The 19541-nt window shown below is 40.9% G+C and overlaps 1 protein-coding gene and 1 long non-coding RNA gene across 5 annotated transcripts in view; both read right to left on the bottom strand.

Annotated features, from left to right (window-relative positions):
* LOC135254139 (uncharacterized) overlaps window positions 1-19541 on the bottom strand; it is a 159722-nt gene that overhangs the window by 72931 nt on the left and 67250 nt on the right. The gene's annotated exons all lie outside the window — the stretch shown is intronic.
* The window catches only part of LOC135254129 (MAP7 domain-containing protein 2-like), a 108205-nt gene that overhangs the window by 60163 nt on the left and 28501 nt on the right, over window positions 1-19541 (bottom strand). For all 4 annotated transcript variants that reach the window (XM_064334108.1, XM_064334109.1, XM_064334106.1 and 1 more), the window contains exon 8: window positions 256-360. In XM_064334108.1, the coding sequence (XP_064190178.1) occupies window positions 256-360 (105 nt within the window). The remainder of the gene's footprint in view (window positions 1-255; window positions 361-19541) is intronic.

The following is a 19541-nucleotide window of genomic DNA, read 5'->3' as shown; positions in this document are numbered from 1 at the left end:
TGCAGTGTTGTATGTGAGACATAGTGAACAATGCAGTTCAAACAATGAAGAACAAAATTTTGAATGTGGATAAGCAGCACAGAGGTAAGTAAAGGGTGTTAAATATAGTGCACAATGCAGAGTATTCAGTGTGACAGAACTGTGGAAACAGTGGCACAGTTTTGACTGCTGATTGTTAAAAAATGTAGTGGTTGTTGTTAAAGTGTAGTGCTGAGTGTTGAGAGTTAAAGTGCAATGTTGAAATGTAGTGTTCACCTTCTTCCGCTGTAATCTTTCCTGTTCCTCCTGCAGTTTCAGCAGCTCTCGCTCCTGGCGGTGTCTCTCGGCCTCTTTCCGCACCTGCTGCTCCGTCTCCTCCCTCTGCAGAGAAAATTGTGGCAATACACAGAGATTGCATACAAAAATGATGTTTACAATGCCAAACAAGGCCACCGCATAACGTGGCATACGCCCCCGACCGCAGGGTCCTCTAGAGTTATTTTAAGCATTCAGAAAAGTTTTCAGTGTTAATACGTTTATTCTGGGTTCCAAACTGAATTTTTGCACCACAAATCAGCAACAAAAAATTAACACCACACTCAAACCATGACCCATTTTAATGCATTTTAATCAGATCACAAGCCCTCTAATGCCAGCCCCCTTATTTTACATGGGCAACACCTTGGAGGAGTAATATCATCTTTATATGGTCTCTGTTGTTCTCGGCCTTGAGGGAGGTGATGCCCAACTTCAAACTGACATTGGAAACAGGGCTCGCAAGTTGATATGAGGTGAATCGTCTCCTCCCTTGGAGACGCATCAACAGTGTGTAATATCTTATTTTCACATCGAAATGACAAGGTAAACATTCTGTAAAAATAGTGCATTGTTTACTGATAAATCACGAGGCAATGGACTACTTACATCTTGTAACGTCAACCTGAACTTGAAACTGCAATGTATGGCATATGCCCCTGACTGTACATGGTCAACCACATGAAGGCAGCTGTGGTGTCACCCATCGAAACCAGCCTTTGTGTGGTCAAGTCCAATTCACTACCAAAAAATCAGCCCAATGGACAAAGGCGTTTTCTGTTAAATGAGCGCAAACCAAATTCAAGATGCCGGCCGTGGCGGCCATATTGAATGAGTGGTGGCGTCACCGATCGAAACCAGCCTTCATGTGATGAAGTCCAATTCACCACCAAAAAATCAGCCTGATCGATAAAGGTGTTTTCTGTTAAATGAGCGTAAACCAAATTGTTGATGGATGACGGAGGGACAACGGACAGGGGCTCGACATAATGCCCCTCCTGCCTCCTATGGAGGCCGGGGGCATAAAAACTGTGAAATCTCAAGTAATAGCACCTGAGAATTCTTACTCTGTCACGGTAGTGCTTTCCAACACTTGATGGCAAGATAAAGTGTAATGCTTGCGGTACATTGCTTTGAAGGCAATAGTTAATTACAGTGGAACCTTCTTACAACTGTTATAAAACCTTCTTTTATAACTCAAATTGAGACATAACACAGTCACAGCAAGGCACCCGTAGTTGCTAGCTCTAAGCCTTGTAATCCACAAATTCCATGAGATGGCTTCCATGGCTTATATGAGATACAGACAAGATTAATCTCTGGGCTGACTGTGTTTACAGTGGAGGTGAAATTAAAAAAGATTGTAACATAATTTACAGGTTGATTTCAAGTCATACTATTCAGTTTTGTGCAGTATGATCTAGCTTCAACTGGACTTAGAGGACCACCTTTGTTACCTAATAAACTAAGTCCATGCAGGTTACACAATGTCATATGGCTTCAGTATATACTTCCCCCGCATTCCATACAAAATTGGGAAGTTAAAAATACTCCTAATTAAGTATATAAAAGACAATATGTGGTACAGAGATGGAGGCAATCCAAGATAAGTCCTATAATAGCACCATGAGCCCCATGAAGATAGACTGCTATTAATTATAGCCAAAATAAGGGGGCAGATTGTGACAAAAACTTACTTGAAAAGGCGTGACGGTATAATGTCTAAGGGACAGTAAGTGGGATTCATGTGAGACCACCTCAGACAGCTGGGAGGACAACACAGGTTTAAACTGCTGGAGGCAGCTGACTGGACAATGTATCTCTGAAGATTTAGAGCCTGAAGATGAGATGAGAGATCTTATGTTGTCAATTTTGTCTAAGAAATAATTCCGAAACTTTTCACAGGTTTTAGTAGTGGACTTAAAGGTAGCTACAGCAGCAGTATAAGGATTTAAGATAGAGTTAATTGTGTTGAACAGTATTTTAGGTCTGTGCGCGTTTTTATTAACTAGATCAGCATAAAATTGTATTTTAGCTGACTTAACAGAGCTTTGGTAAGATTTTAAGCAATCTCTTAAAATGTCATACGAAACCTGGAGTTAATCTTTTTTCCATTCGCGTTCAGCTCTCCTACAAGCTCATCTAAGTGCACGGGTGGAGTCATTCAGCCAGGGAGTACCAACATTGTTAGCCTTAGGTTTTTCAGTTTTAAAGGAGCTACATAGTCCAGAATGTCAGAGCAGGATGAGTTGAAGAGAGTGACTAGCTCCTCAGTGTTGGTGCGGGAGAGAAGGGTATCTGAGATACGAGGTAAGTGAGTGAATAAGTGCACAAAGTCCGTTTTTCAGAAGTTCAGACTGCTGCTTGCGAAAGTCATTTGGTCCTACATGAACAATGATCTTAGTAATGTCCGGTTCGTTTGCGAGGATCTCGATGGCTTTTTCCTCTATGTCGCGGACAGTGGCACCCGGGACACAACAAGTTATAGCTGAGAGAGTTTTAACATTCCTGATGATGGAGTCTCCTGTCTTGTGGATTTGGAGCTGGTCATCCTGGAGGCTGAGTGCCGGTGTCGACTGCGGGGACTAGGGGCTGCCAGTCCAGGGGCGTCATTCCTTAGACTGGAACCGGTCCCGGGACCCCTCAAACTTCTGGGCAGCAGCGCTAGACTGGCCATGGGCTCCAGATCGACAGTGGACAGGTGTTGGTCCAATTTCCCCAACTTCCCCACATTGAACCTGTTACCCAGCTGGATAGACCCCGGAGGTGGATTATGTGAGGAGTTCCTACCTTGATTCTTGTCACCCCGGATGACGATCCAGGGTTCAGGAGGAGCGAGTGTGGAACAGATCCGTGCCTTAGGTTTAGCTCCAAGCCTGGGCCAGGGGTCCTCCCCGGGGATCGAACTGACAATCGGCGGCTCTGGCTCCGTAGTTGGAGAGGGAGCACGCCAGGGAAGCTTGGTGTTGTCAGGAATTCGGGAGGCTTCTGCGGCCAGCAAGTCCAGGAGTCGTTCATCATCTTGGATCTGGTAAAGCATGGAAATCCGACCTTCGAGTTCAACGACTTTTTGACTCAGCTGAAGGCATCCAGAGCAGTCTGGGGGAGAGGTGAGTGTTGACATTGATATAGAGATTAAGATCCTCAGTGAAAGCAACTGGCTAGCTTAGCCACCAGGCTAAAGACAAACCTAGCCAAGCTAGTACCAGCTAGTATTAATTCCAGTGAAATGAAATACCGACAGCACTAAAAGAGTGCAATAAAATGATCTGTGTTGAGGAATGATCCACAGACTTTCACCAAATAAAAGTATAAGAACTACACTACACAACACCGTAGTTGTAAATAGCTGTAGTTGAGAAAAGCAAACTTTTTGGAAGACGCGATCAGAGCTGTTGGTGTAGTAATATAGGCAAATAGAAATAAATATAAATATAATATGAATTAAATTCATTAAAATAAATATTAATTTATATAAATAAATGAAATCGGTCTACTCCCACTTGAGAGATTCCTGTAGTCCTCTCCTCCTGTCTTGCTGCTTGTCTATACTAGTAGCCTAAGCAGCTGTATCACATTGTATGTCTTTGTGGAAATGTTTTAACCAGTGCTTGTAGGTCCAGCTACCTGACAACCCAGACTGTCTTGACACATGGTGCTTCTAAGGCAGCGATCTTCATTCCTGGTCCTGGCAGGCAACAGAGTCTGCTGGCTTTTGATTTCATCTTAATATCAGGAAGAAATTCAGACCCGAGAACCCTGGTGTGGTGAGTTAACTGTGTAATCAACTACATTATTTGATCAATTAACCACTTTGTGCAAGCCCCCAAGTGGCCAGAAAGCTGGCATTCTGAGGTTGCTCAACTCGACCATTGCTTGCCACCATTGTTACACAGGCCATCCATTTAACAAGCACCCCCTCCCTGCAGTCTCACCTGCAACTATACCTCCAAGAATGACACATTAGACATTTTTCACAACCAAAAATCTGTATTCCATCATAGTGACAAGATAAAGATAACAGCCGCCCAAAGGTACGCCAGTACACTGGTAAATGCTTCTCACTGAATAGCAAAAATAACAAAAGGAATTCTTGAGTAATTATACCACTACATTCTACTATCAATATCTGTGACTAAATATGTAATACATATTCAATTTTACCAATGGTTTCACACAAATATGTCCCTTTCAAGATTCAATGGTTATTTATTGTCTTGAATAATTCATTGTAAAAATAAACACGCAAAAAAAAAAGAGGGAGTAGGCATTTACATAGCCCACATGCAAGACACCACATGCTGTTTACACCATTATAACTCGTTAGTTCTGGTTTGATTGATAATGCTTAGAGAACAGTACAAGCTTTCCAACAAGGTAACACATATCTAATTTGACATTTATAACATTGATTAAGAGCTCCACACAACAGCTTGAATTGTTGCTTCAGTACAATGTTGTGAGGTCAAATGTAAGATTATGCAGTTTTTGCATTATTTGATATCAAGGTGATATCAAGGTTTCATCTTAAACCATCATAAGCTTTATAACAAACAAAAAGCCTTTTATTCATTTTTGGAGAGGTTTCGGATCAGGGACGTGTCTACGGGTGGGCTGGGGTGGGCGTTGCCGACCCAGAGATAAGCCTTGCCCACCCAGAGGAATCATCTGCCCATCTAATGAAAACTCACCGTTATAGCTATTTTTTTGAGCGTTCATAGTTTTCTGTAATTTTGTCATTGGTTATCAAAAAATGCACCGCTTTCCTATTGGCCATTTTGAAGGTGTGGGTGTGCTTAGCCAGTGCTGCGCCCTTACATTATCGCCAGACCACAACACTTCTTCACATACGGTACAGATATAGTTGAACTGCAAAATTTGTTTGTAGCTAGCTGCTCTCAGCAATCCAATTAAAACTGTTAATACCTTTGAGTCTTGTTCATTCTTTTCTCATTCTGTTCTTATAAGTTATATTAGTAGTCTTGTATAGTTTCACAGTTGAGTTTGCACATTTTGCAAGCTGTGTGTTTCTTTTAAGTTACCAGCTCACTTGGTGGCCATTGGTTTAGTGATTAGCCAGCTAGCTAGCCAGCATTTTTGTATAGGCGTTTCCGTGAATAAAATCACATTTATAATTGTTATTTTCTGTTAAAAACATTTAATTCATATTCAGGGAGCCAACTACTCGCATGTTAGATGACACGTGTAGCCGTTTACAATACCATTGCACCGTTTCAGGCTGGAAAATGGGGTGCGCAACATTAGATAGAAAAAGTGAATGTCCGGGGAAGGGAAAGAGTTGTGAGTTCTGAGAGCGGCATGACAAGAATAACTATTCACAAAAAGTAAAGTGAAAAAGTGTTTACTGAATAGTAGTGATAGAGATAATAAGTGACAACAGTGCAAATAGTGACAGGCTATAAACAGTGTGTACAATGTATACAAGGACATACGCACACACACACACACACACAACTGAGGATTGGGATCCTGAGTGTTGCCAAAGAAAATAAAGTAAAAAAAACTGAACAAAACTAGCTATAACCAAACGTAGAATGGGACATTCAAATCAATAGCCTACCTAACTACTCTTGTTAACAAACTTTAATACAGATGGTGGCAACCACTCCTAGACTAGTGTGTCTATACAGTAAAAACCTGTCAATCCTATGTGCAGAGGCCTCTGTCTTACCTGTCCCAATGCCTCAGCGTGGCGGGTAAATGAGACAGTAGCAAACAGGGTAAATAAGGGAAACAGGTACACTACTCATGACAAAACCAGGGATTAACATGAATTACAAATAGACACAACCAACAACTTAAAATGTATGGGAAGATACAGGGAGTGGAATACAAAAGCGGCAGCATCAGTATACGGTATTGCTGGTGGGGAATTTAAATCGGGTGTCGTTCTTGGATTGCTTGGAAGGTAGGCAGGAGGATTATGAATGGTGGTGGGAATGGCGAATGGAAGTGGGTTCTGAAAAGGGGGAAAAGAGCAAGAGAGAGGAACACAGGGATGTAACAGTGAAATATATGATGATGTTGTGTAATCTTAGTATTTCAAATGGTAAAGGTGTCTTGCTTCATATAAACCATTTTCCAAGTCTCTGTGACACTCACACCTGGGCCCAGTTGTTCAAAAGTAATCTGATCGGATTTCGGCTATCGGTTTGGATCAAATCTTGAAAATGAGTTGTTCAAAAGAAAAAAGGATTCTGAAATCAGATTAGATCACGTAATCCAGTCTTGGTTTTGATCTGGATCAAACCTTCAGTATGTGTTGTTCAAAACTTTTTAGTAGGATTGGGATACCTTTGATCCAAAAAAATCTGGATTATCCTGATCCCAGCAGAAGGGTGGATTCAAAAGGTGGGTTCTAAAAGGTTGCTAGGGTGTTGCTAGGTAGTTGCTGCATTGTTCCAAGCGATTGTTAGGGTGTTTTAGGAAGTTGCTAGGGTGTTGCTAGGTAGTTGATATAATGTTTTAGGGGGTTGCTATGGTGTTGCTAGGTGGTTGCTATGGAGTTCTAGGGGGTTGCTAGAATGTTGCTAGGTAGTTGATATGGTGTTCTAGGCAGTTCTAGGTGGTTTCAAAGGTATTAAAGGTGGTAGCTAGGGTATTGCTAGGTGGTTGCTATGAAGTTCTAGGCAGTTGCTAGGGTGTTCTAGGTGGTTGCTAGGATGTTGCTAGGTGGTTGCTATGGAGTTCTAGGCGGTTGCTAGGGTGTTGCTAGGTGGTTGCTATGGAGTTCTAGGTGGTTGCTAGGGTGTTCTAGGTGGTTGCTAGGGTGTTGCTACATGATTTCTATGGAGTTCTAGGCAGTTTCTAGGGTGTTCTAGGTGGTTCCTATGGTGTTACTAGGAGGTTGCTATGGAGTTCTAAGCGGTTGCTAGGGTGTTGCTAGGTGGTTGCTATGGAGTTCTAGGCGGTTGCTCGGGTGTTGCTAGGTGGTTGCTAGGGTGTTCTAGGTGGTTGCTAGGGTGTTGCTACATGGTTTCTATGGCGTTCTAGGCAGTTGCTAGGGTGTTCTAGGTGGTTCCTATGGTGTTGCTAGGAGGTTGCTATGGAGTTCTAAGCGGTTGCTAGGGTGTTGCTAGGTGGTTGCTATGGAGTTCTAGGCGGTTGCTAGGGTGTTGCTAGGTGCTAGGTAGTTGCTATGTTTTTACTGAGTCCAATGAGGCGCCCCGCAACACTCTACATTAAACGATTCAAAAGTTATGGAATATCAAACATCAGCCAATCAGGAATGGGGGCAAGGCTAACCTACACCAATGGACAAAGGACTCTACCAATTCCAATGAGGCGTCCCACAATTTGTGGGCAATTTTGCGCCATAGAGATGAATGGTGGAATGTTCAAATCCAGAGAGAGCCCAGAGTACAGGTGCTAGAAGACAGAGCATTGTGACATCACAAGCGTGAGAAGACAGTATTGTGACATCACAAGGGTGAACACTCCACCATTCATTTTCTATGAGAAAAATTGCCCAAAAAAAGCTTGCTGAACGCAGCACCGCATACAAACTGTATATACTCATTGAGGCTTTGAACTGTTTGTTTAGTCACACCATGCTAGAGGAGAGCACAGATTCACATTCTGCTGTTGTGATCAGAAAACATGGAAGTGACAATGATTCCCGCACCAAACACAGAAAACAGCAATAAAAGAAACAGATTTAAAGAAACAAACTTTAGACAGATGGACGTCCATGAATTCAGAGTCACTTTAGTTTATTTCACACTGCGAAAAAGGAAAAGAAAGTAGGCTTGTCGCAACATTTGGTTTAACCCTGTGGCATATGGTGCACTGTAATAAATTGCTGTAAAAATACAGCCAAATTCTAACAGTAATGTACTGTTTTTCCAAAATACGGTAAAATACTGTAAAGTCTGATGCTTTTTTTGCACTAGTGAGTGTGTTTTTTTCCCTTTGATAGTTGGCTATTAAAGTAACTACTGGTATTTTATTTTGTTTCAGCCTTGCATGTGAGTAAGGACCCATTTCAGCCAGTGAATCTGGACTTCATGAAAGGTAAAGTGTTTTTGTGTATTTCCGCACAGAAGTGAAGACCAAAGATGTCCAGGCTGTCTTGTACCAGAGGGAAAATGGTGACTTGACACTGAATGTCATTCAGCTCTTGATGGCCCACTTCACTAAGTCATCTGAGGGACTGATACTCAATGCTGATGTAAGCTAATTGCAAAAGTAATTATTATAACTTTTTTATATTATGATTATATGCACACTGCTTTTCTAATTTTGAATACCACTGTCTATGCTTAATAGGAGTTTGCCACAACAGCAGACATTGACGCCACCCTGACTTTGCCGGCCAGCCCTCGTCTGATACTGCGTAGTGAAGAATGGAGTAGGAACAGTTATTAAGTGTTGCAGAATATTCATGCACATGTTGTAATCATGGACTCTGATGGAGTACCTCATAGAACCTTCATTTGAATGTGATTTGTGATGACACAGAAGAGAAGACCTGAAAAAATATATACACAGTTCCTGTGAGGAATTTTTTGGACAATTATTGTGTCCATAAAAAACTTGTATGTGAACAATACAAGATACCTATGTGTTTCAACAAAACTATTATCTATCTGCAACAGGTGGCACTGGGCAAGTTATGAGTGGATGGATGGTCAGCAATGAAGGCTGAATTATCTGTGAGGGGTCCAGCCAACCTTTATCACAGGGCTTGCTGCAGCCACTTTTCATATCTTCAACCTACAATACCAAGATAAGGCGGCTCAGACACTGGAGTTCAATCAGCAGTAAGGCCTATGGAATATATATTCCTGTGATGGGATTCCAAACTAACCTGAAGAGTAATTTTAAAAGTGGTTGTCAATAAATAACAATTCTGTTTATGATTTATTGATTCAGTTACATATTTTATTCTAGAAAACAAAAAATGGACAGATCAAGATTTCATCTGTTTTCTGAGGGCATCAAAATGACTTTGTTTTTCTATATCAATGTGTATAATATAATTAGCAAGAAAACCCAAACAAAATAATAACAACATTCATAATAATACTTTCAAGTTTTATGTTGTTTTGTACAGTTGTTATCGCTCTCTCTCTCTCTCTCTCACCCAAAAGCCTTCGTTGCCGTATTTTGCGCTTCATAATGCGCCACACATTCTCAATCAGAGACAGGTCAGGACGGCAGGCAGGCCAATCTAGCACCTGCACTCTCTGCTTACTTAGCCATGCACTTGGGCTGAATGTGGTTTGGTGTTGTCCTGCTGGAAAATGCAGGGACGTCCTGGGAGAAGACAGCACCTGAATGGCAGCATATATTGCTCCAAAATTTGTACATATCTTTCTGCATTAATAGTGCCCTCACAGATGTGCAAGTTACCCATGCCATAGGCACTGACACACTGATATACCATGACAGACACTGGCTTTTGGACTTGACGCTGATAACAGCTTGGATGATCCTTTTCCTCTTTAGCCCAGAGAACACAATGGCTGTTTTGTCCATAAACTATTTAAAATGTTGACTCGGCGGGCCAAAAACACGCTTCCACTGTGATACTGTCCATCTCAGATGAGACTGAGCCCAGAGAAGACGGCAGCGCTTCTGGACAGTGTTGATGTATGGCTCCTTTTTTGCATAGTAAAGCCTTAACTTGCATATGTGGATGTAGCGGCGAATGGCGACAAAGTTTTACCAAATTATTCTTGAGCCCATGTCGCATGACGACTTTTACTTTCAAGACAGTGACATCTGAGGGATCAGAAATTCAGAAGTGGTTTTCGGCCTTGCCCTTTATGCACTGAGATTTGACTGGATTCCTTGAATTTCTCAATTATATTGTGCGCTGTGGAGGGTGAAATGCCCAAAATCCTACCGATTTGTCTTTGGGGAACATTGTTCTAAAAGTGCTGGATTATTCACTGATGCATCTGTTGGCAAATTGGTGAGTCTCAACCCATTTTTGCTCATGAAGGACTAGGCCTTTCTTGGAGGCTCCTTATATACTATAACACGATTGCCTCATTGTTTAACATCACCTGTATCACATCACCGTGTTATTTCAACCTGTCACATCATTATTAGTCCTAAATTGCCCGTCCAAACTTTTTTGGAACATGTTGCAGGCATAAATTTCATAATAAACGTATATCTTCAAAAAACAATGAAGTTAATTAGGTAAAACATGAAATACCTTGTCTTTATACTGTTTTTTAAAAATGTTTTTGAGAATATATTTATTACATTTTTCATATACAACACAGAACAAAACAGCTCAGACATGACATGACAAATAAAATGAATAAGTAAGAATAAAAAATATAAATAGACGATAGTGGGCATTATATTCATCCCCAGCCCTCACCACCCCCCACAACATAAAAAGGCAACATCAAATAAATAAATACAAACAAATAGCAAGGTTGCAGGAAAACTGGTTTGCAGTAAAAAAGGTACAGAGACAGGCTAAGCCGGTTTAGGACATCCTTTTAGTATGGAGGATGACAGCGTAGGTCTAATATATTCTAAGTAAGGGTCCCAGAATTTACAGAGCGTCCACTGAGGAGTGAAGCATACATGAGATGTATTCATTGGGAATACACTCCATTATAAGATTGTGCCACAACTTTTTTGTTGGAACAGTATCCTTGATCCAAAAAAGCAAGATATTCTTCCTTGCGGAAAAAGTCAATAAATTGAATAGCCTCTTGTGGAGGCTATTAGGAGGCACATAGGGTCTAACTCTATTGGAACACCAAAAATAACACACAGTTCATTCACAATACCAGACCAATAGCTTTGTAGCTTCACACATGACCAGAAACAGTGAATGTAATTGCCTGTCTCAGAGCCACACTTACAGTAGAGCGGAGACGCATTAGCATCCATTTTGTTCTTGAGAGCAGGTGTTGTATGTGTGCGATGTAGAATTCTAAATTGAGTAGATTTTGTTTGATTACAGATAGATATTTCTATGGCATGGATTCATACTTCCTGCCAGTCTAGGTCATCAATAGTGATGCCCAAGTCTCTCTCCCAGGCTTGCTTAGTAGCTTGGGAAGTTAAAGATGAATTGGAATTTAGGAATTTAGCTCTATAAAATACACTAATGCATTTCTTGGATACCTGTAGAGACAAGGCCCTTTCTACATGTGAGGTGGCACTATTGGTTGTTAATGTGGTATCTTTAGTGATGAATGGTAAATGGTAAATGGACTGCATTTATATAGCGCTTTTATCCAAAGCGCTTTACAATTGATGCCTCTCATTCACCAGAGCAGTTAGGGGTTAGGTGTCTTGCTCAAGGACACTTCGACACGCCCAGGGCGGGGTTTGAACCGGCAACCCTCCGACTGCCAGACAATCGGTCTTACCTCCTGAGCTATGTCGCCCCCTGATGAAGTGTCTGATTTGTAAATATCTAAAAAAAACTCACATTTCTGTAAGCCATAACGCTGCTGTAGCTGCTGAAAGGATAGTAAAGTCTGGCCATCAAAAAGATATCCTAGCTTTGTTAGCCCCTGTCTGTACCATGCTTCAAAGCCCCGGTCTAGGAGTAAGAGGGGATGTTAACTGAGCACGGCCCTCTATAGTATGGATGGACCTCCAGGCTTTAACTGTGCTTAAAGTGATAGGGTTAGTACAAAGGTCCTTGACAGACTTAAAGTTGTTCACAAACAACAGACTCCACAAGGGGCATTTGGACTGAGAGGATTCAATGTCGAGCAAAATTGAGGCTGGGTCATATTTGAGCTAATCCGTTACCACCCGGAGGTGGGCTGCCAGCTGATAGAGTCTCACATTTGGTACATCTAAGCCCCCATCAGAGCCAGCCATTTGGAGTTTTCCCATCTTCAGTCGGGGCTTCCTTTTGCTCCTGATAATAGAGCTTGTAAGTGAAAACCTCACCAAGCCACTCCCCTCGTTTTCCCGCAAATTTGTCAATGGGAAAATGAATGGGGCAATTTTCAATAAGCGATATTTTTAGTTATAAGTCGGGAACCAGTTAGCTATTGGTATGCGGTACTCATGACATATATGACTCATGAAATATAATATCAGCAGCACGATTGACCCATGAGAAGTAAAAGGTACAACGTTGTGTACGTTTAGTACGCTTAGGAACTACACATACCGGAACTGTGCTCACGACGCACGCTCATATCCTCACGGCTCAGCTGGAACACGCTTGCGTCCTTCTACTTCTAATGTCACTTTGATATCGTATTTCAATTTAAAATTACTGGAAATAACAGATTTGTTACTATTAAGTTATATTGTTTATTTCACATCATAATTGTACGGTCGCGATGATAACAGGATTTCCTTTCAGGGATCTATAAAGTACAACCATAGACCGTATAAAAAAGTACAACCTAACTAACTTAAGACATAATTTCAAATGGAATATAACGTCATATATATTTTTATCACAACACAACAACAATATAGCTAGCCAGCATGGTTTTCGATAAATTACCGACAATATATTTACTACTTACTATGTTTTAAAAAATTTATTAGAAATTGTCTATCTCTTGCCTACTGCACCTGTCTTGTCTAAGTGCACTGTGATTCTGATTTTCACAATGTGTGTATTCCTTTGTAAGTGCTGTGAGCAGACTGAAAGTCTATGTTACACCGAAGCCTTGCGAAAAGAAGTTTCGTTACATCGTGTACTGTGCAGCATATGGTTTGTAATGACATATAAACCTGACTTTGACAGCTAGCTAGCTACCTGCTGATCCAGCCCGTCCTAACGTTAACGTTAGGTAACCGAAACTTTATAAACGATATCTTTCATGCTGGCGCTGACAGACCCGCTAATCTACCCTGGCTGTATATGACCTGCTCTACATGGTTGGATTTGGAATGATTTTCTCCCTTCTTAACATTATTGTCCTGACCATTGAAAAAATGCATTAAGCTAACCAGTGACACCGCATTTGTCGTGGGTATAGCTAGCTAGCCACCGGTGTTGGGTGCAGTTGGCCCTATCTGCTGGTCCAGAGTCAGTTATTTTCTTCTCCGACTAATGGTTAAAGTTAGGACCTGGGAAGGGAAATCTGATCCCGGACCAGCAGTTAGGGGCAGCCAAGGTATCGCACTTGGCGGGTAGACTTACAAGCACATGTGGTTGTGACATCTACCCGTGCGACTGATTGATTTAGTGTAGTTCAGGACCACCAGAACATCGTAAATCTACATAAATCCGTTTTTTTCCCTCCAGAGATTGAAATAAATATAACCAAGCACATGCTACGGTAGAGAATGACGGTCCCAACAAAACGTGAGAAATATTTTATTTTTAATCGCTATAGATATTTTACAATCAATGATTTTAAAAATGTCAATAGGATTTTGGGCTGTGACGTCACGAACAAGACGCCAGTTTGACTTACAAGCTCAATAGAACTCAGCCAGCCTTCAAGCACCTTGATAACCTTGTTTGATAACAAAATAGGGATCATTTGCAGTGGGTAGAGTAGTCTGGGCAGGATGTTCATCTTAATGAGAGCAATCCTACCCAGCCATGAAAGAGGTAGGGGGGCCCAGCGATCTAAATCTGCCATTAAAGCATCCAGAAGAGGAGGGAAGTTGGTCTTAAACATCTGACCATATGTAGGTGTTATATACACTCCAAGGTAAACAAAACCAGAGGGTGACCAACAAAAAGGAAAAGGCTCTGATAGGCTTGGGACAGACGTTAGAGACCCCAGCGGCATTGCCTCAGACTTTGCTAAATTAATTTTGTACCCTGATATAATGCCAAATGTTGAAATGGTTTGGATCAGGCAGGGAATAGAGGTTTGTGGTCTTGATAAAAATATCAATACATCATCCACGTAAAGAGTAATTTTATGCTCCCTCTCTCCAGTAAGAATACCAGATATTAGAGCATTCTGCCTTATTACTTGGGCCAGTGGCTCGATAGCAACATCAAAGAGCAACGGGCTAAGAGGGTCGCCCTGTCTATTCCCACGGTGAAGGGTAAAATTGCTAGATCTCAGCCCATTAGTCACAACTGCTGCCGTTGGAGTATTATAAAGAACCCTGACCCATTTGACAAAAATATCACCCAGACCAAATTCCTCCAGTGTATAAAACAAATAAGACCACTCGACCCGGTCGAATGCCTTCAATTTTTGATCAGAGTTAAGTAGGGCTATTGGCCTGTAGGAGGGGCAATTGTCTGGGCATTTTCATTTTTTAAGGATAAGAGAGATATCGGCCTCCCTGAGTGATTGAATTAGGATCCCCTTTTCAAATGAATGGTTCAACATAGCCTGCAAGGGGTCTAAGAGAATATTGTTAAACTCCTTATAAAACTCACACCCAAATCCATCTGGCCCTGGGGCCTTCCTCGATGGCACAGATTTCAAAGCAAGCAATTTTTTTAGAAAACTAAAAAAAGTCCTCCTCGTGGGAGTGACTGATATAAGATAGAAAAGTAATGCTCACATTTCGAGCAACCGCGCCACTCGTTCATGAAATGTTCAGAATGTTCGCGATATAAGAAAATGTTAAAGATGAGACAACCTGCGCATTTGATCCGTGCTCTGGGAGATTATGATCCAGGCAGGGAGTCTAGGTAATTGTGTGCCTGCTCCGGGGTGATGAACCTCCTCCGGGAGCCTCCATGGGACACCTGCAGAATAGCCGGGAAGAGCATTGCATACGGTATCCCACACTCCCGTAGCTGCTGTTTCATCACCGTCTTCATATGCCTTGCGTTTCTTCATCACCGCAGATGAGAAGTCGCTGTAGAATGAGAGCCTGGATCCGTTGTACATTATGGCACCATCTTGACTGGCACGGCGTGCCGCTTCCATCACCCTCTGTTTGTCACTGAATGTATGAAGTCGCAGTAGCAATGACCTCTGGTTTTTATTCATCTTTTTTGTCTTTATTCCTTTGGTTTCTTCCCATTTTGTCAAAAGACTGTGGCCAAAAGTTTTCTAAGGACATAGCACGAAATGTTCATACCATAAGTGGCTTCCAATGCACGGTTGTTGTCAGGATAAACAAATAATTAGAACCGAGTGGCACGGAGCTCTAGCCAAAACGTGCTCACTTCGCCGTCATCACGTGACCCCCATACTGTTTTTGTTTGAATACAAGTCAAAGTAAATTTACAAATTACTGTTTTATGTTTTTATTTGCATTTCATTTACCTTCCCAACTTTTCTGGAATTGGGGTTGTAAATCCTCTTGCACAATGTTTGCTACACAACAGCTTATCTAAAGGTAATGCATTCAGAGGTCATCGCTGTCCTCACTGTAATGATAGACATATAATGATGTATTTGAAAGTATTTTCAAAAATTATTTTTTAGGAATGCCATATTGGAGAGACTGGAAATGCTTGTAGGGTCCTATCCTTATGAAGGTAACCAGATGTGATTATGCCATTCCTAAACCATACCTGGGTGAGTCCATCCCTTAGGACAGTGGTCTCAAACTCAGTGCCATGGAGGGCCGTGTTTATGCTGGTTTTTAATCCAGCCTCAGATCTTGATTATATAATAGTTCAATTATTTGCTGAATTAGGGATGCAGGTTTGCACATAATGGTAACCCGACGTCTATGGTGACCCGCATTGTCTAAATAAAAACTTGCTTATATTCTGTGCTTCAATGCAGTTAAATGCATATGGCTGAATGAGTAATTGGACTCAATTAAGGCAGCATTAATTGGTTGGAATGAAAACCTGCATGCACACGGCCCACCATGGCAATGAGTTTAAGACCACTGCCTTAGGACATCTGGCAGAAAAGGGTTTATATGGAAAGGACTTTTTTCATTGATGGATTGGGTGCAACCTCTTTCTTGCAGACTTGCAAAAGGCATTGAAGTTACATTAAAACAATATACTTAAAAAACGTATATTTATAAACACATCAAAATAGAGCACTATATGCCATATTGTTAAGTGCACTATGGGTTGCAGGGAAAGGACTAATGGACCTGACACCTCCATAATACAATTCTCAGACATATCAAACCTAAAAAAAGAAGAAACAGGACTTGTGATACTTCTGTGGAAAAAAAATAAATCAATTTTAAACAATAGTTTCTTTGCCCACGAGTGGATTCGAACCGATGTTACCATGCAGCCTGTTACAGCAATACACGGCTGGCCCCGCTAAGCCATAACGGATTAGCTGTTGAAACTAGGAAATTTATTGGGTGATAATAGAAGAGCTCCTGTTGAATCCATATGGCTTTGCAATATTGTAGCAGGTTAACTGATCGTGTAGATGGTACATCATAATGCATTGTATACGTTGGTGAACGGTGGGTAGGTGTGGTGCAAAAGCAATAATTAATAGACAGAAGTAATAGACAATTATTAGTGAGGAAAAAAGCAAGTTAAAGAAACTTGTTCCTGGGCTTGAACCTAGAACCCCATGGTCCATAGACTGTAACGTTGACCACTAGGCCACAAACAGACTAGCTCTTAAAACTGGAAATGTTTCAGACTAAAAAGATATGGGTATTTTGTGTGTGTATGCAAGATTTTGATTGGCTCATGTAGGTGAAGGTTTGGTGTCGGTAAAATGTCCAATGGGAAGACATTTCGTTTGTGGGACAGGCGGCAGGCAGAAGAAGAAGGAAAAAACGCAAAATCCCCTTAGTCTGGGGCTTTATTGTGTGGACATGAGAAGTTATTTATGAATTCTGTTCGTTGAAATGGGGTCCGAATGTACAGAATTTAATGTTTTTAAGGGCTGAGTATCTGTTGCTGTTGTGGTTATTTCTGTGGGGAACCCTGAAAAGTGCCAAACTCTCGGTGCTGTATAGGTATGGGGCATGCCGCCCCGCCAAGGCGTAACTTGGCAGGATGGCATACCTGCCATCCCAATAGGACCATACTAAATATATGTACATGTGTGTGTGTGTGTATATATATATATATATATATATATATATATAGTCTTTTAAGAATAAAGTAGGAATCAGATTAAAGTAAAAATTTTCAGCATAGTCTCTTCCAAGTTATATGCTAATTACAATGCGCTAAAAGAGAATAATTCCCTGGTTACTGAAACCAGTAATGAAGTACAATTTCACCTAATCCTCAATAGACAGCATATCTATTGTGCTAACACTCCTGACTAGTTTGAAGTTGATAATAGAAGAAGAGGCCGATTAACAACAGAAAAAGATGAGTCATAGCAGATGAATCACTGGATACAGCACTATACCAGTGGTTTTGCAAGCGTGATATAATTTTTTTGTTTTAGCGTTGGATACTGCAATTTTTCAAGATTCCATTATAAAGCAACCCGGCTTTTAATGCAGTTGCAATTAATGGACACCAACTATCGTGTTATACCCTGGTTTTACTATAGACAAGGCTCCAGAGTGCGACCATTTTGGTTGCACATGCAACCAAAAATCTGTCAAGCGCGACTAAACATTTTCATTGGTCGCACCGGTGCACCTGACGTTTTTTTTTCCCCCACCTACTCTGCCTCTGATTGGCTCTGACCCTGATATTCTTCTTCGCTGAATGCGGGTGGGGAAAAAAACGTAAGGCATGTGTGTATTAGTGATGCGCGGATCGCAGTTATATCTGCAGGTACCGCGGTTAATCTGTTGTGGGTGGGTGAAATAATACATCATTAATGAGGAAAATATTAATTACATTCTGTAAAATGTGATCATATTTTAAGCTTAATTTTTCATCAGGCACAAATTAGCAGACTAGACTCTCATTGCGCCAATTGCGGCATCCATTCGTCGTAAGCAGCAATGGAGGCAAAAAAGATCTGAGAGTAAATCAAAAAAGGAGAATTAAAAACAAAAAAAAAGGAAGGGCAGAAAAGTTCCGTGTAGGAGCGATTTAGTGAAATACTTAACCATGACGAGTCAATTGCCGGGTATGTCATATGCAACAGCTGCAAAGTAATGAGAAACAACGGTAATGTGTGATCAGGTGCGGGTCTCTAAATCTGAGAAAATAATTTGTTTGGGTGGGTGGCGGGTGGATGATTTATGCATACATGCGGATTCGGATGACGTCAGAGCCGATCCGCACATCACTAGTGTGTGAAACCGCGCCCTGTAATCCTCTGGGAGCAGCACACACTTCTGTTTGCGTAACTTGAGTTTGATTTATTTATTTATTTGTTAAGCACTTTAAACATCAGCACTTTTTAAGTTTATTTTTTAAACAATTGAGGTTATTGCAATTTCTTGTTTGTGCTGTGATTTAAATAAAGAAAAAACATTTATCTGCACCTTTATTCAGGGGTTAAATTTGGATTTGGGAAGTGGGTGGACCCTGAGATCCGGTGGGTCAAAAAAGGTACAAACCAATGAATGTCTCAACTCTAAATAGTTGTATCTTTAATGTATTGTGCACATAATTGTAATTAAGGAAAACAATGTTTTAAAAAGAATGTATACTATTGATGCAAGGCTTTACATAAAATATTTCAAGTTTACTGAGTGTCATTAATGCTGAAAATGTTTTTTACCCACAAAAATAATTGGTCATTCTCCTCTTTTGTCCTCCCTTTCCTCCTCCTTTATCTATCTTTCTTAAACTGTCGAAACAAAATAAAAAGCGGCGACTGGTGAGCTGAAAATTGGTGGGGCAAAAAACTTTCCTTTAAACTAATCATTGATCTCAAACAGTTTTAATTAATTTTCAGTGATTAACAAGCATGCAAACGATTTGACTAAGCAATTGGAAAGGGACACACAGCTTCTTCGCATTGTGTTAGGGAGATTAAACGATAAATGCGATTTTGAAAAATCCGTTTTAATCACTAAGCAGTGGCGGAATCTTCCCCTGATTCTCCTTGGGTATCAATACAATTAATTCACAAAATAGGCTACTCAATACTATCATACATAGTCAGCTCTCCCCAAATAGGCAGTTTTAGCGAGTAGCCTAGGCCTTATAGCCTACATTTATTTTCATTTGCAGTATGAAATTGTGCACATTTTTAATCAACATTATTTGCGGATATATGCACTTCTTTCTCCGCACTCCTATTCATGGCAAATATCTGCAATGCGTAGATGGTAAACAAAATTGAAGTGCAGGTTTTGTTTTTGCTGGTTATTCTGAAAGCTAACATGGTAGATAACAGACTGGTGTATCTTGTTTGTTAAGTTTAGACTACTTCGTGATTAAAACAGATTTTTAACGGATAAATTGAATTTATGATTTAATCCCCCAAACACGGTATGAAGATGTTAGGTCACTTGCCATTTGATTAGTCTGATCATTGGCA

This window comes from Anguilla rostrata, chromosome 4, assembly GCF_018555375.3.
Source record: "Anguilla rostrata isolate EN2019 chromosome 4, ASM1855537v3, whole genome shotgun sequence".
NCBI lineage: Eukaryota > Metazoa > Chordata > Actinopteri > Anguilliformes > Anguillidae > Anguilla > Anguilla rostrata.
This window is presented reverse-complemented; position numbering and strand designations above follow the sequence as displayed.